Source organism: Triticum urartu, chromosome 3 (genome assembly GCF_003073215.2).
Source record: "Triticum urartu cultivar G1812 chromosome 3, Tu2.1, whole genome shotgun sequence".
NCBI classification, from domain to species: domain Eukaryota; kingdom Viridiplantae; phylum Streptophyta; class Magnoliopsida; order Poales; family Poaceae; genus Triticum; species Triticum urartu.
This window is the reverse complement of record NC_053024.1, coordinates 502,284,782-502,309,770: the sequence shown is the minus strand read 5'-3', so window position 1 is coordinate 502,309,770 and position 24,989 is coordinate 502,284,782. Positions and strand designations below refer to the sequence as shown.

The window sequence follows — 24,989 nt, the reverse complement described above, 5'->3', positions numbered from 1 at the left end:
CTAGATTGATCTTTCTTGCAATGGAAAAAGTGCTTAGCTTTGGGTTCAATCTTCCGGTGCTCGATCCCAGCGACAGAACGGGAAACGACACATATTGTATTGTTGCCATCGAGGATAAAAAGATGGGGTTTATTTCATATTGCATGAGTTTATCCCTCTACATCATGTCATCTTGCTTAAGGCGTTACTCTGTTCTTATGAACTTAATACTCTAGATGCATGCTGGATAGCGGTCGATGTGTGGAGTAATAGTAGTAGATGCAGGCAGGAGTCAGTCTACTTGTCGCGGATGTGATGCCTATATACATGATCGTGCCTAGATATTCTCATAATTATTTGCTTTTCTATCAATTGCTCGACAGTAATTTGTTCACCCACCGTAATACTTATGCTATCTTGAGAGAAACCACTAGTGAAACCTATGGCCCCCGGGTCTATTTTCCATCATACAAGTTTCCAATCTATTTTATTTTGCAATCTTTACTTTCAATCTATATCATAAAAATATCAAAAATATTTATCGTATTATTATTATCTCTATCAAATCTCACTCTTGCAAGTGGCCGTGAAGGGATTGACAACCCCTTAATCGCGCTGGTTGCGAGGTTCTTATTTGTTTGTGTAGGTATGAGGTGACTCGCGCGAGGTCTCCTACTGGATTGATATCTTGGTTTTCAAAAACTGAGGGAAATACTTACGCTGCTTTACTACACCACCCTTTCCTCTTCAAGGGAAAACCAACGCAGTGCTCAAGAGGTAGCAAGAAGGATTTCTGGCGCCGTTGCCGGGGAGATCTACGCCAAGTCAATAGATACCAAGTACCCATCACAACTCTTATCCTTCGCATTACATTATTTGCCATTTGCCTCTCGTTTTCCTCTCCTCCACTTACCCTTACCGTTTTATTCGCCATCTTTTCCTTTCGCCCTCTCTTTCCGCTCGCCTCTTTTCTGCTTGCTTCGTCGTTATGGCTAGTCCTCTATCCGCTCCTTTGTCACCCGAGAATGAAGTTCTTAATTTTAAACAAAGGGAGGAGAAAATCTAAAAGATGACTGGTACAGAATTTGCAATGCGCAAAATAGATCTACTAGGATGCAATCTACTTCCGTTCTTCATCGCAATTTTTATGTAGGCATCACTCCTTGGAATAGATGTATTCTTGATACCATTACCGGAGGAAATTTCTTGGGTAGCCATACTTTTGATTCTTATAATGCTATGAAAGATTTGTTTGGCCCACCACCTCTTTTGGTTAATGGAACTATTTTAACTTTGGAACATGTGATGCAATGACTTGAAATTATTGAAAATAAAGTTGCCACCATAGAGTTAATTGAAAATTTGGATAGAAAGATCCATAACCAAATTACCCAATACGGATCTAAGGTAGGAGTTGCTCTTAATTTTTTTAAAGAAAAGGGACCTATGGTTAATGAAAAGATAGATCAAGATTCCACTAGAATTGATAAAATTGGGGATATTATTACAAACCTTGGGTCGGCCTTTTCTTCCGTGAAAAACACTCCTCCTAATGCTAAGATTGCCAAATTGATGTATGTTCCTAAAAATAAGGGTGAAACTTCTAGTAAGGAAAATGCGGACCTCAAATCCATAAGTGTTCACCCCAATTTTCTCACTATCATTAAGGAACCTTTTGCTACAAATGATTTTCTCAATTTCGTGCCTAGGAGTTTGATAATTAATAAAAAGAAAGAAACTCCTAGGAGTTATAGGTGTCTTATTGAAGAATTGCCTACCAAAGATGGCAATACCTAGATCTATGTTCGCTTTTATGCCTAGCTAGGGGCGTTAAACGATAGCGCTTGTTGGGAGCTAACCCAATTTTATTTTTATTCCTTGCTTCTTGTTCCTGTTCAGTAATAAATAATTTATCTAGCCTCTGTTTTGGTTGTGTTTTTTGTGTTTAATTAGTTTTTGTGCCAAGTAGAACCGTTGGGAAGACTTGGGGAAAGTCTTTTTGATCTTGCTGTAAAAAACAGAAACTTTTAGCGCTCGCGAGAATTGCTTCCATTTTTTACTGGAGAGTGCTATTTAGTTAATTATTTTTGAAGATGATTAATAGATAAATTCCTCACGTCCAGCAATTTATTTTAGAATTTTTGGGGTTCCAGAAGTATTTGAAACCTACAGATTACTACAGACTGTTCTGTTTTTGACGGATTCTGTTTTTTGTGTGTTGTTTGCTTATTTTGATGAATCTATGGCTAGTAATAGAGTTTATAAACCATAGAGAAGTTGTAATACAGTAGGTTTAACACCAATATAAATAAAGAATGAGTTCATTACATTACCTTGAAGTGGTGGTTTGTTTTCTTTTACTAACGGAGCTCACGAAGATTTTCTGTTAAGTTTTGTGTTGTGAAGTTTTCAAGTTTTGGATAAAGATTTGATGGATTATGGAACAAGGAGTGGCAAGAGCCTAAGCTTAGGGATACTGAAGGCACCCAAAGGTAAAATACCAGGACACCAAAAATCCTAAGCTTCGGTATGCCCCGGAAGGCATCCCCTCTTTCGTCTTCGTTCATCGGTAACTTTACTTGGAGCTATATTTTTATTCGTCACATGATATGTGTTTTGCTTGGAGCGTCTTGTATGATTTGAGTCTTTGATTTTTAGTTTACCACAATCATCCTTGCTGTACACACCTTTTGAGAGAGACACACTTGAATTGGATTTTATTAGAATACTCTATGTACTTCACTTATATCTTTTGAGCTATATAGTTTTCGCTCTAGTACTTCACTTATATATTTTAGAGCACAGTGGTGGTTTTATTTTATAGAAATAATTTATCTCTCATGCTTCACTTATATTATTTTGAGAGTCCTTTAGAACAACATGGCAATTTGATTTTAGGCATAATAAAAACTTTCATATAAGTGCATTGAATACTAAGAGAAGTTTGATGCTTGATGACTGTTTTGAGATATAGAGATAGTGATATCAAAGTTGTGCTAGTTGAGTAGTTGTGAATTTGAGGAATACTTGTGTTGAAGTTTGCAAGTCCCGTAGCATGCACGTATGGTAAACATTGTGTAACAAATTTGAAACATGAGGTGTTATTTGATTGTCTTCCTTATGAGTGGCGGTCGGGGACGAGCGATGGTCTTTTCCTACCAATCTATCCCCCTAGGAGCATGCACATAATACTTGGTTTTTGATGACTTGTAGATTTTTGCAATAAGTATGTGAGTTCTTTATGACTAATGTTGAGTCCATGGATTATACGCACTCTCACCCTTCCACCATTGCTAGCCTCTTCGATATCGTGCATTGCCCTTTCTCACCTTGAGAGTTGGTGCAAACTTCGCCGGTGCATCCAAACCCCGTGATATGATATGCTCTATCACACATAAACCTCCTTATATCTTCCTCAAAATAGCCACCATACCTACCTATTATAGCATTTCCATAGCCATTCCGAGATATATTGCCATGCAACTTTCCACCATTCCGTTTATTATGACACGCATCATCATTGTCATATTGCCTTGCATGATCATGTACTTGACACCGTATTTGTGGCAAAGCCACCATTCATAATTCTTTCATACATGTCACTCATGAGTCATTGCACATCCCGGTACACCGTCAGAGGCATTCATATAGAGTCATATCTTGTTCTAGTATCGAGTTGTAATCATTGAGTTGTAAATAAATAGAAGTGTGATGATCATCAGTAATAGAGCATTGTCCCATAAAAAAGAAAAAAAGGCCAAATAATAAAAAAAAGGCCCAAAAAATTAAAAAAGGGGCAATGCTACTATCCTTTTTCCACACTTGTGCTTCAAAGTAGCACCATGATATTTATGATAGAGTGTCTCTTGTTTTGTCATTTTCATATACTAGTGCGAATTTTTCATTATAGAACTTGGCTTGTATATTCCAACAATGGGCCTCCTCAAGTGCCCTAGGTCTTCGTGAGCAAGCAAGTTGGATGCACACCCACTTAGTTTCTTTTGTTGAGCTTTCATACATTTATAGCTCTAGTGCATCCATTGCATGGCAATCCCTACTCCTTGCATTGACATCAATTGATGGGCATCTCCCTAGCCCATTGATTAGCTACGTTGATGTGAGACTTTCTCCTTTTTTGTCTTCTCCTCATAACCCCCTTCATTATATTCTATTCCACCCATAGTGCTATATCCATGGCTCACGCTCATGTATTGCGTGAAAGTTGAAAAAAGTTTGAGATTACTAAAGTATGAAACAATTGCTTGGCTTGTCATCGAGGTTGTGCATGATGAGAGCATTCTTGTGTGACGAAAATGGAGCATGACCAAACTATATGATTTTGTAGGGACGAACTTTCTTTGGCCATGTTATTTTGAGAAGACGTGATTGCTTAGTTAGTATGCTTGAAGTATTATTATTTTTATGTCAATATTAAACTTTTATCTTGAATCTTTCGGATGTGAACACTCATGCCACAATAAAGAAAAAATTACATTGAGAAATATGTTAGGAAGCATTCCACATCAAAAATTCTGTTTTTATCATTTACCTACTCGAGGACGAGCGGGAATTAAATTTGGGGATGCTTGATACGTCTCCAACGTATCTATAATTTTTGATTGTTCTATGATATTATATTATCTGTTTTGGATGTTAATGGGCTTTATTTTATACTTTTATATTATTTTTGGGACTAACCTGTTGACCGGAGGCCCAATCCAAATTGTTGTTTTTTTGTCTATTTCAGTGTTTCGTAGAAAAGGAATATTAAACGGAGTCCAAACGGAATGAAACCTTCGGGAGCATGATTTTTGGAACAAACGTGATCCAGGGGACTTGGAGTGGACGTCAAGAAACAATCGAGGAGGCCACGAGGCAGGGGGCGCGCCTACCCCCTGGGCGCGCCCTCCACCCTCATGGGCCCCTCGTTGCTCCACTGACCTACTTCTTCCTCCTATATATATATATTCATATACCCCGCAAACATCCAGGAGCACCACGAAACCCTACTTCCACTGTCGCAACCTTCTGTACCCAAGAGATCCCATCTTGGGGCCTTTTCCGGAGCTCCGCCGGAGGAGGCATCGATCACGGAGGGCCTCTACATCAACTCCATGGCCCCTCCGATGATGTGTGAGTAGTTTACCTCAGACCTTCGGGTCCATAGCTAGATGGCTTCTTCTCTCTCTCTTTGGATCTCAATACAAAGTTCTCCTCGATTCTCTTCGAGATCTATTCGATGTAACTCTTCTTTTTGCGTTGTGTTTGTCAAGATCTGATGAATTGTGGGTTTATGATCCAGATTATCTATGAACAATATTTGGATCTTCTCTGAATTCTTTTATGTATGATTGGTTTATCTTTGCAAGTCTCTTCGAATTATCAGTTTTGTTTGGCCTACTAGATTGATCTTTCTTGCAATGGGAGAAGTGCTTAGCTTTGGGTTCAATCTTGTGGTGCTCGATCCCAGTGACAAAAAGGGAAACGACACGTATTGTATTGTTGTCATCGAGGATAAAAAGATGGGGTTTATATCATATTGCATGAGTTTATCCCTCTACATCATGTCATCTTGCTTAAGGCGTTACTCTGTTCTTATGATCTTAATACTCTAGATGCATGCTGGATAGCGGTCGATGTGTGGAGTAATAGTAATAGATGCAGGCAGGAGTCGGTCTACTTGTCACGGACGTGATGCCTATACACATGATCGTGCCTAGATATTCTCATAATTATTCGCTTTTCTATCAATTGCTCGACAATAATTTGTTCACCCACCGTAATACTTATGCTATCTTGAGAGAAGCCACTAGTGAAACCTATGGCCCCCGGGTCTATTTTCCATCATACAAGTTTCCAATCTATTTTATTTTGTAATCTTTACTTTCAATCTATATCATAAAAATACCAAAAATATTTATCTTATTATTATTATCTCTATCAGATCTCACTCTTGCAAGTGGTCGTGAAGGGATTGACAACCCCTTTATCGCGTTGGTTGCGAGGTTCTTATTTGTTTGTGTAGGTACGAGATGACTCGCGCGTGGTCTCCTACTCGATTGATACCTTGGTTCTCAAAAACTGAGGGAAATACTTACGCTGCTTTACTGCACCACCCTTTCCTCTTCAAGGGAAAACCAACGCAGTGCTCAAGAGGTAGCAGGGGTCAAGCAGGACGACGGTGGCTCAGCTCCAGTGGCTCCGGTTGGTGGTGAGATCCAGGGCGGCGACGGCGGTTCCCTGTGGCAACAGAGGAAGGGAGAGAGCTGGTGAGGGGAGGAAGGGAAAGGGAACAGAGAGAGAGGGGTCAAGCGGCAGCGCGACCTGGCCGGAGGTGGTCGCCGGCGGCGACTCCGGCGAGTCGATGGGCGCGAGGGGGCGTGGTGAGGAGGAAGCACTCGGGTGGGGGTTCGAGCGACGGGAGAAGCGGGTAGCGGCGCGGTTCGGCCGCAAATGGGATTCTAGGGCCCTGATCTGGGTCCTAGCGGGCCGCGCGGCGGCGCAGGGGCGTGGGGAGGCGCTGGGGACAGGTGGCGCGACGCGATAGGCCGAGGGTGGTGGCGGCGGCTAGCGAATGGCGGCGTGCCAAGTGGCGGCGGGGAAGCGGGCAGACGCGGAAATTGAGGAGGGTAGGTGGATGGAGGTAGGTGGAGACTAGGGGATGTCAAATTTGGAAGGAGGGTGTCCATATATAGCAAAGATTGCTAGGGTTTGGGTCTAGGGGTTGTTTCTGGACCCTCCGATGCCGATCGGACGCTTCCGGTCGGAGGGGGGATAGGTGATAACCCACAAGTATAGGGGATCGCAACAGCTTTTGAGGGTAGAGTATTCAACCCAAATTTATTGATTCGACACAAGGGGAGCCAAAGAATATTCTCAAGTATTAGCAGCTGAGTTGTCAATTCAACCATACCTGGAAACTTAGTATCTGCAGCAAAGTGTTTAGCAGCAAAGTAATATGATAGTGGTGGTAACGGTAACACAAGAGTAATGAAAGCAAAGTAATATTTTTGGTATTATGTAGTGATTGTAATAATAGCAACGGGAAAGTAAATAAGTGTAAACCAGTATATGGAAAGCTCGTAGGCATCGGATCAGTGATGGATAATTATGCCAGATGTGGTTCATCATGTAACAGTCATAACATAGGGTGACACAGAACTAGCTCCAATTCATCAATGTAATGTAGGCATGTATTCCGAATATAGTCATACGTGCTTATGGAAAAGAACTTGCATGACATCTTTTGTCCTGCCCTCCCGTGGCAGCGGGGTCCTAATGGAAACTAAGGGATATTAAGGCCTCCTTTTAATAGAGAACCGGAACAAAGCATTAGCACATAGTGAATACATGAACTCCTCAAACTACGGTCATCACCGGTAAGTATCCTGATTATTGTCACTTCGGGGTTAACGGATCATAACACATAATAGGTGACTATAGACTTGCAAGGTAGGCTCAAGAACTCTCATATATTGATGAAAACATAATAGGTTCAGATCTGAAATCATGGCACTCGGGCCCTAGCGACAAGCATTAAGCATAGAAAAGTCATAGCAACATCAATCTCAGAACATAGTGGATACTAGGGATCAAACCACAAAACTAACTCGATTACATGGTAAATCTCATCCAACCCATCACCGTCCAGCAAGCCTATGATGGAATTACTCACGCACGGTGGTGAGTATCATGAAATTGGTGATAGAGGATGGTTGATGATGACGATGGCGACAAATCCCCCTCTCCGGAGCCCCGAACGGACTCCAGATCAGCCCTCCCAAGAGGTTTTAGGGCTTGGCGGCGGCTCCGTATCGTAAAACGCGATGAAATCTTCTCTTCTATTTTTCTCTCCTCGAAAGCAAATATATAGAGTTGGAGTTGGAGTCGGGAGGTCTCCAGGGGGCCCACGAGGTAGGGGGCGCGCCCTAGGGGGGGCGCCCCCACCCTCGTGGACAGGGTGTGGGCCCCCTGGTCTTCATCTTTGGCGAGGATTTTTTATTATTTATTGTAAGATATTCCGTGGAGTTTCAGGTCATTCCGAGAACTTTTGTTTTCTGCACATAAAACAACATCATGGCAGTTCTGCTGAAAACAACGTCAGTCCTGGTTAGTTCCATTCAAATCATACAAGTTAGAGTCCAAAACAAGGGCAAAAGTGTTTGGAAAAGTAGATACAACGGAGACGTATCAGTAGGTAGGTGGGCTCGATGGGCTGTGAAGAAGGGCTTGGACTGAGAGGAGAGAAGAGAAAGCGGCCCGACATGGGTTTTCGGAGATCGAAAACGTCCGACCATTGACCGACTATAATGTCGTTATATGTTTAACGGTTGGGCTATAAAACGAACTCCGAATGCGATGAAACTTGGCAGGCGGCCTACTCACGACATAACGACACCGAATGCCAACTTTCGTCCCATTCCGAGAACATTTTTATGCCACTTATAAAATAATATTTCAGATGTGTCGCGGGCGCGTGCAAGTGTGTCTGGGCTCAGAACGAACAACGGACAGAACTGGGGGAACCCGGACGGATGCAAGTTTGAAAACATGATGATGCAATGCACATGATGACATGACAAAATGCAACACACAAGCGAATGACATGGCAACAACGCGCATAACTGGAAGACACCTGGCGCAACGGTCTCGGGGCATTACAGGACTGCACAAACATGCATGACTTCAAACATTGTTAACTTTTGCATCCCGACTCGAAATTCAGTGTTTTTTTGGAAAGCTTATCGGCTTGCTCATTTCAAACCAAGTTGTAGATTGAGCAGCAAATAGCTAAAGGTTTTGGTCCAGAGGTAAGAAGATCTGTTGGTTGAAAATCCCATGTTCTGTCATACATAAGTTTCCTCTTTTCGATTGAGTATGATTCCACATCGGAATGGCACCTTTCAAGCAGTCTACGAGAACCTTAATCTTACCCTGATTTGTTGGGTTTGCCACGTATCAAATGACAGGCTAAGATTAGACTAGATTTGTTAAAGACCACTAACTATAGCCAGTCGACACGTTTTTTTCCTTGGTGCAATAAGAAACCATCTTCCACACAATCGGATTCCCCTTCAAATTCCCTATGAGTTGGAGCTGGTGCAGAATTTGAGTCCAAATCCAAGTCAAAAGATGTTGCGTCACCTCCACTTCCGCCCATGTGCCTTGTACGACCTAAGGTTTGGTTTTAGCTGGCTTGGGACATGCATCCACCTCTTTGGCGCTACCTGTTAGTCCTACATACTAAGAATTCTAGGCCCGTAAGGGTTCCTTTTTTCTGGATTTTTTGAACTTTTTTATAGCCCTTATAAACGTGACGCGTGTTGCTACTGTGGTTTACTGACTGCCCTCTACCGCTTTGACTATTTGCATTGTGTGCACTTGTGTTTCATGGGCTTTGACAATCTAAAATATCTTGAGGTCTAGCCCACCAGTCACCGCTAACCTCTCCACTCCTGCTTTCTCGTCATGATTCTGGAACTCTCATGCGGTGCCGGCTCAACCCCATCGCCAGCCAATCTGTCATCCATGCACCATGCCACGTGTAGTACCAGCGTGCCTATAAAAAGGCCCCCCCCTTCACACCTCGCCCATACGTCCCATGGCCGATGAATCCCACCAGCAAAGCCCACACCAGCCACTGCCTCGCCGGAGACCAAACCACCGGCCTTCATATTCCTTCCCTGCGTCAAATCCTGTATCCTGTCGGATTACTACACATCCCTTCTTGGCACTGCCTTCCAACCCTCCTGGTCCTTCTCACTTCCAGACCTCTATCCCACGCCCATCCCTCAACTCCGCTCTTTGGATGATCCCTTTACTGACGAAGAAATCTCCCACGCCTTCCTCTCCATGTATAAAAATGCCAGCCCCGGCCCGGACGGCTTCGGGCCAGGGTTTTACAGAAAATTCTGGCATACTCTCAAAGGAAAAATCAAGCACTTCTTCCTTGAATTTCATGCCCAAACGACCGATATCTCCTGTCTCAACAGGGCCCTCATTGTCCTTATCCCTAAGCATAATGAGGCTCGATCCCCTGCAGACTTCAGACCAATCTCCCTCCAAAACTGCCCTATAAAAGGAGTTGCAAAACTCCTTACTAACCGTCTAAAGGAACTCATTCCCCTCCTGGTTCATGCGGACCAAACGGGGTTTCTGTCAGGACGAAACATCTCAGAAAACTTTCTCTATGCGGCCGACATCCTCCACTGCTGCGCTAAAAGAAAAGCCCCCACCCTCATCGTAAAACTTGACTTCAGGAAAGCCTTTGACTCTGTCTGTTGGTCCTCCCTCCTTCACACTTTGCAGGTTAGAGGGTTCCCCCCTCGTTGGTGAGCTTGGATCCAGTCTCTCCTAAACACGGGTTCCACGGCAGTCATGCTTAATGGCATCCCCAGAAGATGGATTCAATGTAAGAATGGCCTCCGGCAGGGTGATCCTCTCTCGCCCTACCTCTTTATCATCATTGCAGATATACTGCAACAATTGATCATCAAAGCCTTTCAAAGGGGTCAACTTCGTCATCCTCTTTGCCCCAACCTCCCCTCCCCCGTTCTTCAGTATGCCGACGACACGCTCATCATCGTCCAGGCCACTCCTGTTGCCGCAAAACATCTAAAAGATATCCTAGATAGTTTTGCTGCTGCCACCGGCCTACAAATTAATTTCACCAAGACTGCCTTCATCCCCCTTAACGTCGATCCCGATGATGCTGCTCAAATGGCCTCCGATCTCGCTACCAACATCTCCTCCTTCCCGCAAACCTACCTCGGCCTCCCTCTCTCCCCCTACAAGCTTCCACCTTCGGCCTTTCAACCTGTCATTGACCGTTGCGATAGTTACCTCGCTGGTTGGTGCGCTCTGCTAGTCTCTCGTGGTGGCAAACTTGTTCTCCTCTTGGCAGTCCTTGACAGTCTTCCTACCTACTTTATGCTTTGCTTCTCCCTCCCTATCAAGGTTATCGAGGCGATCGACAAGCGTAGACGAACCTTCTTCTGGTCCAACGAGGATACGTGCTCAGGGGCAAAATTCCTGGTTGCATGGGATAAAGTCTGCTCCCCTAGGAATGCAGGTGGTCTGGGTGTCAAAAACCTTCGCACTCAAAACTTTTGCTTACTGCTGAAATTTGTTCACTCCTCTAACCTTCCCTGAAAGGACTGGGTCCTGCATCACTCACCACTCCACATAGGCCATGGTAAGAACAGCTCCTTTCTAGCCAAAACAATTTTTAAGCATTTGCATTGTTTGAGAGAGATTTCACAGTGTGTAGTCGGAGATGATTGCTCCACCTTTGTTTGGTTAGATCGTTGGCTAAAGCCGGAGCCTCTGGCTTTAGTCTTTCTTGCTCTTTTCTCCCACCATACAAACCCAAATGCCATGGTTGCCACCATACTGCAGGATGGGATCGAGCTTGCTCTTCGTAATCGGCTAACCTCTACTGCGGTCGTAGAACTTGCTTCTCTAAACTTGTTGTTGCAGGGATGTGTACTTTCTCAGGTCCCGGATAATCGTTGCTTGCTCAACGGTACTGCCTTCTCCACTCGTGGAGCATATGCAACTCTCTCTGATCAGCTGGATGATCCGGCTCTTGCTGTCATTTGGGATTCGATGGTGCCCAAAAAAGTTATGATTTTTGGGTGGCTGTTCTACCTCAACCGCCTCAACACTCGGAAGAATCTGCACAAAAAACATATTTTGGACCATGTTTCTTGCCCAAGGTGTGGGCATCTAGTGGAGGACCGCGACCACCTCTTCTTCTCCTGCCCCGCTGCCAGAAGAATCTGGCGCGCAACAGGTATCCGGCCTAGGGCCACGCCGATCAGCGAGTTCTTCAACACTGCTCCCCCCGCTCTGCTCCCTTCTTCAGTTCGGCCCTTCATGCTCCTCCTCGTCCTCTGGAAAATCTGGGATGCAAGAAACAAAAAGGTTTTCCAAAGGCTGGATATTGATGCTTCTGTTTTTATTAGAGCTATCCTTGATGATTTGATACTCTGGATGCATCGGCTTAAGTCTGAAACTCTAAAGGGACATGCTAGCTTGTGGCGTGATTTCCTTTCCTTACACAATTTGTGAACTCTGTAACTCTTGCTTGACTTTTGAAATATATTCAGGTGGGGAGTCTTTCCCCCGTGACCATTTCAAAAAAAAAAAAATTCCTTCCCTGCGTCGGTACCCATCTCCATCCATGCAGCAGAGATTTGGACGGCGGCGGCGACGGCGTCGGCAAAGAGAACACGGCCAGCCCAGATCGCATGGGGTGGTGGCTCGACATGGGATGCGACAGTCATTGGCGCCCTCCACATCCACCGGTACGTCTTGCACGCGCATGCCCCCGCCCCCGCCCCCGCTACAGCCGGCGACCTCCACATGCCGGAGTACGATGGCAGCAACGATGGACTACTTCGACGCCCACCAACTGTTCGACCTGATTCCAAGACGGCTGCAAGGTAAATTGACTTCAGTTCAGTCTAGACATTGCTTTGCTATACTCCTTATTTTGTGTTCTTTTAAAAGATTGGATTTTTACCATAAACAATTTTCTAGGCATGTACTACAGATTGGTGCCAATTTACCCTTTTGCTATTTATCGGTGCCCTTAGTTCTTCTTTTTGGTCATGTTTATGTCTTTTGTTTCAGTTCTGGCCCACCATAATCTGTGCTATATAGTAATTTTGTATGTTTGTATTGCCTAAAAGATTTAGCCTCTGTGATGCATGCACAATGATGGTAACCGAGCTAGGGCAGGTCGTTGGCTGATTGATATGGTGCAGCGAGTAGCTGTGCAGAGTTTGATATGGTCTACCTCAATAATAAGCGTGCTTGTACATATCAATTTACCTTTTCTATTTTCATGAACTGAATCCTTGAATTGATTAATATTGTTACAAGTTCAGTTCTGTGATATAGAAAAAGAAAAAGATATATTATTCTTCTCCCTCCCTCCTCCTCTTCATTCTTTCCACATCTTACCCGTCTGTAGTTTAGTTTCAGGTTATCAAAGCATCTATAACACAGTTCTGGTCTGTTCTGATCTCTAATTAAAGAGAGGCTGAGTGAAAGTTCACTCTTGGTGGGTGCTGCACTAAAAAAGAATTTATGGGACTTCCCTTGTATATTCCAAGAGCTTAATGTTTTGATGTGTATCTGGCACTTCCATTCTCATGTTAAGTTTCCATTTAGGTATTGTACATATTTTATGATTCCATCTTTCTCACTTTGGTATTTCCACAAGATCTGGATAGCTAAGCATGTAGCTGTAAGTTTATAAATTGTTGTTCACATGAATTTTACCAATTGAGCTATAGTGAATGATGGTTTCATTCTAAGTTTTTTATTCCAATATATATGATCTGATAAAAGAGTACTATCTCAAGTTTAGTCTACACACATCTTGTGATAGGACCAGTGTATGATATTCAGAATATCCTGGTCTATGTAAGATTTTTTCCGTGAAAAGTACATCAGCAAAGGATGGCGTCCATTGCAATCTGTATGTTATTTCGATTGGAACCTCGAATAACAAGACATTGTCAGGGTTCACAGAACACCACCTTAACACATCAGAAATACATAGCAAATATTTCATCAAAAATGAAGCTCTGTTATCACAAATTCCAATTGACCATATTGAGATCAATAAAAGTAGCATAACTGATTAACTTGATACTGTTGAAGGGATAAGTTCGTGTGTGGTGCGGCATGACACCTCCACTTCATTCATGCTTTTGACATATGCCAAATACTAACAAGCAGGTACTATTTTTTCCTCCCATATTTGTGGTTTGTCTACTGGCTAATGCCTATATGACATCCAGTGCAATGACAATGATGTTTCTCTGAATTTTCTAATCTCACTTGTGTATACAGGAATTTGGGTTGATTATTTGTAAGAGATAACCAGATGAAAATGGCTTACATGATTGGGTACGACCGATACCTACTGAAGCATTCATCTGTACATGATCTGCTTTTGTCTATGATTCATCAGATTTGTTCTCAACTCTACTTGTTTTTGAGGAACTATGAGGTGCTCTGCTTTTTCATCAAGGGGAGAAGAACATGTACGAGTAGAAAGGAAAGGGTATAATGTTTGCACAAGGCAGGGGAAACCGTACAGGCAATCATCTAAGACTATGTCTCCTTTGCCTCACACAGGAGGCAAATATTCTCTTTGACCACGTTATTAATGTCAATAGCCGAGCATGTTTGATGCGGAAATTACCTGCTTATGTTTTTTGTTCACTGCCTCATTAGTACTATAACAATTAGTGCTTACAATTTTTTAACCCGAAGTATTCACAATTCTAGGTGAATTTGTGCCTTCTCCATGTTATTTGTTGAATTTTTATATGTTCCCTTTTGTTATCTCTTGTTGCTAGAGCTTTACCATGTGGAGCCGTCCGGAATTAAATCCTTGTTCTCTGAACAATATTGTCCGCTGCCTCACGCATATGAATATCAGGGCTTTGCTTAGATAGACTGAACATCAATTGATTTGGAATTGGTATAGTATAGATCTGCAAGTTTTATTTAACCTCTGACCGATGTATATATTTGTGTGGCATTTTCATTTGTTGAATACTTTACTTTGTTGGATTTTGGAATGTTCAGCCCTGAAGTAGTGTTGATTATAGCCGTCATTCTGACGTGTTTAATTTTGTGCTTTCTTTCTCACGATAGTTATGTTTTTTTTCCTTCTTTGCCAAAAAACATTGTTGTTCTGCAGGGAGGAAATGTATCGTCAATGATGCTACTTGTTGATATCACGAGATGAAGAAAAGATTGCATCGCTGATAGCTTCTTTTTTCTGAATGGTAGAACTGTAGATATAACATACTCGGTGTAAAACTTAATGATGACCCTTTGTCCTTCTTGATACCTTCATAAGTGAGTCCGAACACTGAGATCGTATGTGCTAATACTTGTGCAGCAGAGTATGGTCTCATGGAGATACACATTTTTTTTATAAGTGATGTGTTACATTTCTGAAAGGTCTTTGGCCCAGTTCATGCCCATCAACTTGAGTTAAGATGTGGAAATTCAGTTATAAATATTGCGTTCATATGTGAAAGGAAAGAACATGTCCCACCAAAAGATCAGTCCAAGGACTCCCAAGATATTCAGTGAGCATCACTACAATCGTCAGACATGCAATTTCTCCATGAAGCTCGAAGTTTTGGTCTCTGGCAACGATCCTTGAGCACTGTGGAGCAGCTTCTCCATCCAGCCTCATGTTTTCGTCTTCAGCAGGGATCAATGAAGTTTGTAGTATATTTTTAGGCTGTGTATATGGTGCTTTGAGTTCTCTCGTGTTTGCATTTATTTTTAGGTACTCGGTTTTTAGCAAAAGTACCACCAAAGATGCATATTAGCACACTAAGAGAGCGCATTTTAATCATATGTTCCTCTTGTTTCTTCTTGATGCTATTTTATTCAGTAATAATTTTATCCAAATATAAGATGTAGGGACATAAATATATAGGCCCCACATCCCATGAGGTACCCGTCGGCCTGCCTTGGCTCCGTCAAGTGAGGAGTTGATATGCATGTATAGGTTTTAACTGGCTGGGGTCAACAGTAATTCTGAACTTAAGCTCCAGTCGGAGATCTGTGATTCTTCTTCATCGAAAGAAGAAACGTCTTTTTTGTCATCCATGTCTACATACATGCATGCCTGCAAAAGGAAACATAATCTCTACGTTATGTTACATTCAGGACAATGCATTTTATCCCAGTTCCGCACTTCTAAAAATGTTGATTTTAAATCAAGGGATGTAATTGCAAATGATGAAATCCAAGTAGAAAATAGACATATTGAACTTTATTTTAACTGATGCTTCTCTTCTTTGTTTTGCCTTTCTTTTCCTTTCCTTTACAGGTAGCTGCCCTATTTCAGGGAGTAGGTTTTTTCCCATGAAAGTTATGTCCTTTCCCTGTTAATTGTACAGCATTTCTTTCTTATGAACAACACGGAGATCATCTATACAGATGCACAAGAGCTAGCCATCGCATTGTACCACCTCATCGCTGAGGCCAACCCTGCCGGCTGCCGGCAGGTCCAGGCTGCAGCTCTAGGTGCACTCTACAGAAAGCAAATCTGACTATACAGTGTAGTGATAGTATCTGGACACCGTTGCATCGATGTCTAAATTTATGCAAGACAATCAGTCAATAAATAAATAGTTGGGAAGTTTCTCCTTCCTATCGAGGCGTCCATAGTTGCCACAGAGGCAAATTCAACTGGAGGATCAACATCTCAGGTGTAAGAAAAGAACAAGAGCTTTGCAATTTTGTACCCGGTTAGCCACTATCATCACCTATTGTAGATCGCTTATGCATGTATCAATTGGACGTACCTTTTTCTTGTATGAACTACTTTGCAACTAATCAAGTCTTCAGATGACTTACCAAACATTACCAACAACCAAATAGCTTATCAATCCATGTGGCGCGGCGTGCCGCCGCGCACTACCCGCTAGTAAGTAAACTGTAAACATATCTCATACCCTTTTCTTTAGGTCTAAAAGTTAACCATCGCTGCAACTGTGGACCCCCCACCCCTCCCCTCCAAAAAACCCTTTCGTTCATACTTCATTTATATATACTTGCAATATTCATATTGCTTTTATCATAGTTCTTGCATGTTCTTCGATTGCTTGTAGGGACTAGACCTTCGTGGGTCAGGCTGTCCATGCTTTCGACATTGTCGATAACTCTAGGAGATTAGTTTAACGACTACTAGGGCACAACGTCGTCGCACATTTGTAGTTGGATCGTCAAAGTCGTTCTTCGACTCGACAGAATGAGATTCTCATCGAAAGATTGGAACACCCAATTATCCAGGCGAAGACCACTTTCAGAACCCCAACTTTTATTTGTGCATTAACCATATAGTCACGATATTTGGATTACTTTTATCACAATTTTTGCTTGTTCTTCAATTGATTGCATGAAATAAACCTTTGTGGTGAGACTGACCATGGATGTTTCCAGCATTCTCAGTAATTTCTAAGAGATTGATTTAGCGATTGCTAAGGTGTACTGTCGTCAAACATTTGTAGTCGGATTGTCAAAGCTGTTCTCCACCCAAATCGACAGAGTGTGATTCTCATCGAAAGATCAGAACACCCTTGCCCCTACCACATTGGCCACATTGGCTCGTTTTATTTTCCAGCCTTCTTCTTTTTCTCTCTTTGTGTCTCGAGTTGGTCTTGATATTGTGATGTTGCAGAGGCTAGATGTATTTGGTATCATCCTAATATTAATATATTACGCTTTGTCGAATACGCTTTGTCGAATATATTACGCTTTGTCGAATATTTATCAAATTAACCCTAAAATCTACAAGGAACAAAACACTACATGCAAAGGCCATTGTGGTGGCAAATATCCTCTCTAGCAAGATAGGAAACGTCCCCTACCTCTACCTGAAGGGAGGTATTCCAATAAATGTGACGGTTTCACTTCTTCTACACATTTCATTCCACACATTTCAAAGAACATACATGAAAACTTTGCTGGAAATATTTCGCCTCCACAAAACGAGATGCTCTTTGTTCTTATTCTCCACCACTTCTCCAGGGAGGAAAGATCCAGCGCCGGCACGCTTGCACAACATATTATTCCTCGAACCGTAACAGCCGGGCATCTAAGTGAAGATGGATCAGAATTCGGGGCGTTAACTAACTGTATCAAAAACCATATCTCAAGAAAAAGATTCAGAAGTCCTGGTATCACTAAGTAATCATGAAAACGGCTTCAGTACCCATTCACGTGTTCATGTAACATATAAACATCATTTTATTCAGTATACGAATCTCAACTCCTTGAACTACGTATAACAACTAGAGTATCACACAACGAACATAAGTACATAACCATCCATGACAGCACGAACACAACGCCCCGGTCCGATTCGTATGCCATCTCAGAGCACCAGAGCACCTAAAAACCCCACGACAACGCCGACGACTATCACGTCCAAGTCCAACCGTGCCGCGCTCGCCGTCGGCGGTGGCGCCTTCAGCGAGCTGCGCGACATCCCCTCCTCACCAGGGCTCATGTCCGGGGCTTCCGCGTGCTCTGGCGCCGAGGCCCAGAGCGGAGGCGATCCGGGCGCCGGTGCGAGCTCCCACTCCTGGGGCCGAGGCGCCATCACGACGACGTACAGCTTCTTGCCCTTCTGGCACCAGTCCTCATCGCCGCTGATGAAGAAGAAGGCACCCGAATGGTCGAACCGGAACTCCGGGCGGCCACCGGCGTCCTCTAGCCGGCGGACAGGGCTGCGCGTGTTGCACGCGTCGAAGTCCGGCTCGGTCACCAGCAGCACCGAGTCCGCGCCCTCGCCCTCGCCGCGCGCAAACACTGCGAGCCAAGAAACATGCATGTACGATTTACACTTTGATTCATGATGAGGATATCGACGAGGAGGAGGTCTTGTACCACGTACCGATGGTGTCGTTGATCTGAAACCGGTTGCGCTCGGCCCAGTGGTTGTAGCTCTCGGCGGGGTCGACGACCCAGCCGTCGCGGCCGCCGGCGTAGAAGACGTACGCCCCCGACGAGGAAACCATGGCCGTGAGGCCCACAGCGAGCAGAAGCCACTTCCTACAGTCCGCCATGGCGTTGATCTCAGTTGATCAGCGTGGCGTATACGTGGTTAGGGCTGAGCGCCGCTAAACAGAGAACTCCGGGAAGTGATAGATATGGTAGGAGAGGCGGGATTGGATGCCTATATAGGCACGCTGGATGTGGCTGCTGACCTATGGTGGAACAGGTGTAGGCTCCCAAGAAACCCTCATCTATGACTACGCATGGAACCAACGGGAGCGCACCGCTTCGTTGAATCAGTTGCTGTCAAGCTGGATTTTCTTGCGGCGCTCGGTTCGCCGTACGCGCGGATGCGACCGCGGGAAATCGGTGGAGACTGAACAATCTAGCTTTTCCTTCTCTTTGCTTTTGAATTTCGCTACAAATTTGATGGCATATATTGTTGCAAGCATAGCAATTTTTTCAGCAAGCATGGCAAAGATTTTCCGTGCTCAGTTTTTTGCCGGGATTTGCCTTGTTTACTAAATAAAATTGTCATACTCGCGACAACATAATTTGTCATCTTGGACGCCAGATTTGTCATACTTAAAAATCCGACACCAGATTTTTAACATTCCCGTTTTTCTTTCCAATGATAGTGGGTTAATTTTCTTTTTTCTCTTTGCACATTCAAACTTTAGATCGTCTCCGACAGTACCTCCTAAAATAGAGCCCCTAAACAATGTTTTGGGCAATTCTTAAGTCTTAATATAAGGACACCTTAACGGCAACTATTGCCATGCTGCCAGGGATGACACTACCACTCGGCCCATGCTGCAGTGGTGACAGAGCGCGGCGGGTGAGAAACCAGCATTAGGATGGCCGGGATGGCTTGTTGCCGCTCGGCACACGCCGGGATGGCAGCGACAACGTTCGGCTGCTCGACCCACGTCGGAGCCCTCCGGTGTCATGGACTAATCGGCATAGGATGAGCTCCTTGTTGCCCTCTGCCTCTTGAAGCTCCCAATCAATGTCATTGAACTCCCACCCGGACATGGCGACAGATGGAGCTAGAGTTTGGGTGGAGTAGAGAGGACACGACAGGTTGGAGTGGAGAGGGAGAGTGAGGACCACACGAGGTACTTGTGGGGTTTGGGATGGGCCTTGGATGTCAATCCGGTGTGGTGGACAACAGGCATATACTGGCTACCCCATTTCTCCCTCACATATGGGTTGGGTTTTTTTGGTGGGTGGGAGGGGGGAGGGGGGGGGGTCCATACATTTGGCCCAGGTTTGGGGGAGCCCGTTGGGCGGGTGTTTCAGTGTTCGGACATGTCTGCTCGGACATATGGGGGAAAATGGACCTGTCTGCTCGCTCCTAATGATCATGTTATGCAAGATCACACAAGAAATCATAATGTTCCACATAGTATGCATGTGTGACCATCTCGCAAGACCCTTCACCATTGCAAAAGCAAGTCTATAGAACACCAAATGCCCTCTCGACATCCTTCATCACTCCTTCATGAACCTCGACAAGATGAAATTTCTTCTTGGCTTTGTGTATTGCAATTGGTCTTCATAAAAGTGGCATAAGCAGGGTAGATACCATCAACAAGAAGTATCCCATGGTGTACTTGTTACTATTCACCATGAACTCCGGCTCCAGGGGCAGTTGCCCAAAAGTGAGTCTTTGGAACAACTATGAGTGTTGCGAAACATTGATATGATCGAGGGAACCTGGTAGGACAAAGGAGTGCGGAATCCAAAAAACTTATGATGTAACAATTTCATGAATCGTTTCCAACGCAATACAATCAAGAGATCTCCACAGTGAATTGTTGGCCATCAAAGTGGGTTTGTCGCTCGCATTGCAGTGGAGTATTCTTCCTATCAAAATCGAGACCGACTGCCTCAAAGCTACAAATATGGTGAGGAATGAAGGTTTTGATAGATCTTGGTATGGTTTTTTGGTGCGTGAGATCAAATCGCTCATGGCACTCCGAAATACTTGTATTGCTCATGCTCGACGAAACAACAACATTGTCAGTCATACCTTAGCTTAGTATGGTAGAACTAGTGGCCGTATTGTTGTTTGGCTAGGTTCAGGCCTTGATGGCATTGTCGAACTTTGTAACTCTGATTAGCTTGGCTACGTGAGTAATTACAAGTTTTTTCTTGCAAAAAAAAATGATTCTTGAAGTTGTTGCATACCTAAAATCATCTCCAATGCATACAGTCTAAGAACTGTCCAAACATGTCCCTTGGAACAACTATGTTGCTTGTGATTGATCCACGACGCCTCTTCTTGGTGTGCACATGCGTCAACACCACGACTAGGGGTATCTGTCCTTTTGGTGGGCTTCATTTGTCTTATTCAGATAAAACAAATTGTATAATCAAAATCATATCCCAACACCAGACTAAGCACTATGTAAAAGAGCTCAACATTTGTGCAGCCACACAAACTCACAGATCTGCAATACAAAAAACCGTGAAGCAAATTTTTTTTTTTTGCTTGTAGAGTAAAGGACTAAAACCATTGTGCCACTTTTATTAAGTAGGTCCACCATCATTATTCCTAAGGAGAAAGACAACAAGCCAATGAGTCAAAGCATGAGACTAGCCACAATGGAGAGTAACATACACTAGTAATATACACATATCATTAGACTATGTTATTACCTTCATAGTGAGTAGTAACATAGATGTGGTGTCATGCAAAGCTCCATTTATTAGGTTATAGACTCATACTGCATTGGGACATGTGATGTTACAGTAACTAGCTAAGTTACTAGAACTACCTCTCTCTTCATTAACTCATTGCCACATAGACAAATTTGCTGAGTTGGACTTGAAGTTACTGCTGAAGTTACTCCCATTATGGCTAGTCTCAAGCGCTACTCTATTTTGCATGGTTTTGTCCCTGCTTGAGTTTGACTATTTTTTTCTGATCTGAGGGAAGAGTTTGACTGTAGTTAGTTGTCGTATAGGTTTTGCTCATGAAGTAGAATAGAACACTCTCATTCCTATCGGGCACAAGGCTTGTTAACCTCCACCTTTAACTCGGGACTTGCATTATAGCTTCAACTTTTTTAAAACCATACAATCATTTGCTTATTATTGTCTGATAGAAGTTATTTACTACTCTTCTCGCAAAAAAAAAGAAGTTATTTACTACTCCATCCATTCCATAATTCTTGCCATGGTTTTAGACCATTAATCTGTACTCAGCCCGAGCAAGACCAATGCAACGAGCATGAAGAGACTAACAAGACTTCCTTCTCTCTTTGATTAGGAATTGTCATATGAAACGCAAGGGCCATCCACCCACACTCAGTCACGACCAATACAGTAGTCTATGTTTCCCCAAACCCCACTCGACCTTGCCGATTTCCGCAGGTCGAACTGAACCATTTTTTTTAGATGCGAACTGAAGAACCTTGATAGTAGCGGAAGTTACATTTCTAGTTAGCACTTAGCAAAGAACCACTCCTGCTGATGATCCAAACTCTGCTTTTCGGTCAAACTGCCCCCCCAACTAAGATTGTGACCAAAAGCACTCTTGGTGACGGAAAAAACACACGATGATTTCAGTCAGCTGCAAAACTGACGGCATTGTAATCACAAACGATAAAAACAGAATACCCCCAAGAGGTCATTGTACCCCAAAAATTATTGCCCATAAGTTTCAACATGCCACAACCAGCTCAAATGAAGCTTAATCAGCAAATCAACAAAACTATATTATTGACACTTGGGCCATATCCTCACTCACAAAGTCACAGTTAAAAAGACCAGAGAAGATTTCGAAGGTTGCATATATCTGGCCATATTTGCAGCAAAATGAATGATGAAGGGCGGAATAGGCGACCCAATGCAAGTGTACTTGGAGATAATAGTAAATGTGCTTACCATAAGAGGGTAAACATCAAGTGTGAAAAGGAAAAATATTATACTGTACTCACATAAAGATATCGAGCTTAGCTCTACTGACCAAGAACTTTTAGTTTTACTGCACGCACTAGCCAGTAATTGTACCATGGCCAGGCTCCGTTATCTTATCAACCGAACTAAAACAATGATTCAGTTTCAGAGTGCGATGGTTCAACGAAACAAACAACAACATTCATGCAATGTTGGCTCTTAAGAACGCAAAAAAAAAAAACATTCATGCACAAATTCATGTACATAAAGACATGGCCTACATTAAAGATCAGAGCAAAACTTACTAAACTATCTTTGTTTATGCTTCTTCTCCCCCCTTCATTTGCACAAGAGCCAACTGAAGGAAATGTACATATTCGCATCAAGTCAATTTGTTACTTAACATAATGCCTGTATGTTCCGTAGTTCAGTGTCGATTCATGTTAGATGAATTCCCAGAGCTAAACCCCATAGTTTCCTCTCCAATTTCACCAACCAGTGTATCAGTTTCTTCTTCTGCGACATAACTACTAGCACCATTTCATCCTAAGCCGGTAAGCCCGTATGACAGACAGCAACGGACAATTAATCAAGTATCAACAACAAAGCTCATTTCAGGTGCTCCTCAATCCAATTCAACATCTCATCATTCTGCAAGCTTGTCATCTCATGGTATCCATAAGCAAGATTCAGCTCCTCTTGGATGTGCTTAGCCCACTGGGATACCTCCTCCCAGAACCCCCTCTTCACCACTGCATTCTTCCATGGAGTTGCCCGGCCATCCTTCCTCATGTACCCCCTCTCATCAACGAATCCTTCCTCACTGAAAACCTTCCAAATCCTTTCAGACAACCCATGATCCAGCCCTGGTATCCTATCGGACAGCAGCGTCGGCGTCAGAGGAAGCTCCAGGCTCTGAAGCTCCCTCACCTCAACGCCATTGCTCCTCAGCATCTTCACATTCCTTCCCACCAGCGCGGCCGTCTTATAGTCCTTGGGCATGTGAAGGAACAAGGACGGTGGATAGCCCGGCGGCGCTCCCGCCGGGTCGAACACGCCCTCAGAGATCATCATCACGACGGCGGCTAGGCTCATCTTGGCCGCAAGCCGGGAGACGAAGTACCCACCTGACGACGCGCCGAGGGCGACCACTGGCAGGCCTCCGAGGCCGTTCTTGGCGGTCCAAGACTGGATCGCCCGCTTGGCGGCGCCCACCTCCTTCCCCAGCGACCAGCAGTCCCCGGCGCTCGCCACTGCGAGCACCGCGAACCGCCTCCGTAGCGCGCGGGCCGTGATGGCGACGTCCTCCGGCAGCCCGACGCATCCGGGGCAGCGCTGGGACGGCGGCCAGAAGTTCTCCGGCCGGCAGCGGCAGCCGTGGGCTACAAAGAGGACCCCCCTGGCCGGCGCCGCGGGGAGCTCCCAGATGGCGCGCGCGCCCTCGATCGACTCCACCGTCGGGGAGGAGGGCGCCGTACTGGATTCCTTTGAGCGGCCGACGATTTGGGACGCCGGGATGGTTTTGGAGTAGAGGAGAACGCCAGCGGCGGCGCATAGGAGGAGGGCCAGCGACGCGAGGGGGGTGGTCAGACGCAGTGCCAGCCGCTTCGCAGCGTGAGATGGCGGCGGCGGCTTGCCCGGCCGGCGAGTCGTGCCAGACATCTGGATCTGGCTGGCCGGGTAGAGCGGTGACGGGGAGGAGTTGGGCACGAGTGACATGACACGAGGGGGGGTGAGATCTCGTCGCCGGGTTTCGGTTGCCATTTTCGGTCACCCGCAGCTTCGAGGAGAACGGCTGAGTGGTGGGCTGAAAATCTGAGGACTAGTGTGCAGGCCGAATATGGACTGCATCCGGCAGAGGCAACAAATGGGCTTCTACGTACCCGGACACCGCTCCGCCCCGGCCCACCGTGGATGAACGTGGGGCGGCACGGAAAACCCTATTGGACGCTCGCTGCGTCCAGTTGTCGAGGCTTCGCACAGAGAAGCGAGCGACTAGCGATCAAGATGGGCCGGCCCAGTCACGAGATAGCACAGGCGCTACAACGTCCCGGTTTTGGGAACCTTCTGGAGGGTTCCTGAACGGTTTTGGGAACCTTCTGGAAGGTTCTTGAACCGGGTTTTCACTGGTTTTTTCTGTTTGCTTTTTCTTTATAGTTTTTTCTTTCCTTTCTTTTTCTTTCTTCGTTTTTCTGTTTTTTTATTTCATCTTTCAATTCCTTTTTCTTTTCTTTTTATTTTCTTTTTGTTCATGTTTCAAGTTATGTTTGGGAGTTTCAAAAAATAATCCAATTTCAAAATTTGTTCACCAAATTCAAAAAATGTTCATGTTTTCAAACTTTGCTGCGAGTTTCCATAAATGTTTCCATTTAAAAAATTGTTCGCAAATTGCAAAAATTGTTCATGCTTCAATTTTTGTTCGGGAGTTTCGAAAAAATGTACGCAAGTTTTAAAAACTGTTCATGTGTTCAAGTTTTGTTCGGGAGTTTCAAAAAATGTTCCAAGTTTTAAAAAATGTTCAAGTATCCAAAATTTGTTTTCGAATTTGAAAAATG

The 24,989-nt window shown here is 44.2% G+C and overlaps 2 protein-coding genes across 3 annotated transcripts; both read right to left on the bottom strand.

Moving 5' to 3' along the window:
* Window positions 1-17,760: 17,760 nt before the first annotated feature.
* Window positions 17,761-18,674, bottom strand: LOC125548559 (early nodulin-like protein 1). The gene is made up of 2 exons (XM_048712129.1): window positions 18,428-18,674; window positions 17,761-18,342 (listed from the first exon to the last, which is right to left on the bottom strand). Exons 1-2 carry the CDS (start codon window positions 18,597-18,599, stop codon window positions 17,906-17,908), a joined length of 609 nt encoding a protein of 202 aa, XP_048568086.1. The 5' UTR covers window positions 18,600-18,674; the 3' UTR covers window positions 17,761-17,905.
* Window positions 18,675-22,793: 4,119 nt separating this feature from the next.
* On the bottom strand, window positions 22,794-24,230 carry LOC125544605. Of its 2 annotated transcripts, none has more exons than XM_048708346.1 (2): window positions 23,043-24,230; window positions 22,794-22,912 (listed from the first exon to the last, which is right to left on the bottom strand). In XM_048708346.1, the coding sequence occupies exon 1, from the start codon at window positions 24,196-24,198 to the stop codon at window positions 23,044-23,046; it is 1,155 nt and encodes a 384-aa protein (XP_048564303.1). In that variant the 5' UTR covers window positions 24,199-24,230; the 3' UTR covers window positions 22,794-22,912; window position 23,043. The 2 variants fall into 2 exon arrangements, with proteins under 2 accessions (XP_048564303.1, XP_048564302.1); XM_048708345.1 differs by having other exon boundaries at window positions 22,794-22,915; window positions 23,046-24,230.
* Between the last annotated feature and the right edge of the window lie 759 nt (window positions 24,231-24,989).

What these genes read in the sequence shown, in the direction of transcription:
- LOC125548559 (XM_048712129.1), bottom strand. Translation starts at nt 18,599, where the DNA reads ATGGCGGACTGTAGGAAGTGGCTTCTGCTCGCTGTGGGCCTCACGGCC. An exon ending in TCAGATCAACGACACCATCG is followed by an intron (nt 18,343 to 18,427) that starts GTACGTGGTACA and finishes CTTGGCTCGCAG; the next exon opens with TGTTTGCGCGCGGCGAGGGC.
- LOC125544605 (XM_048708346.1), bottom strand. Translation starts at nt 24,198, where the DNA reads ATGGCAACCGAAACCCGGCGACGAGATCTCACCCCCCCTCGTGTCATG.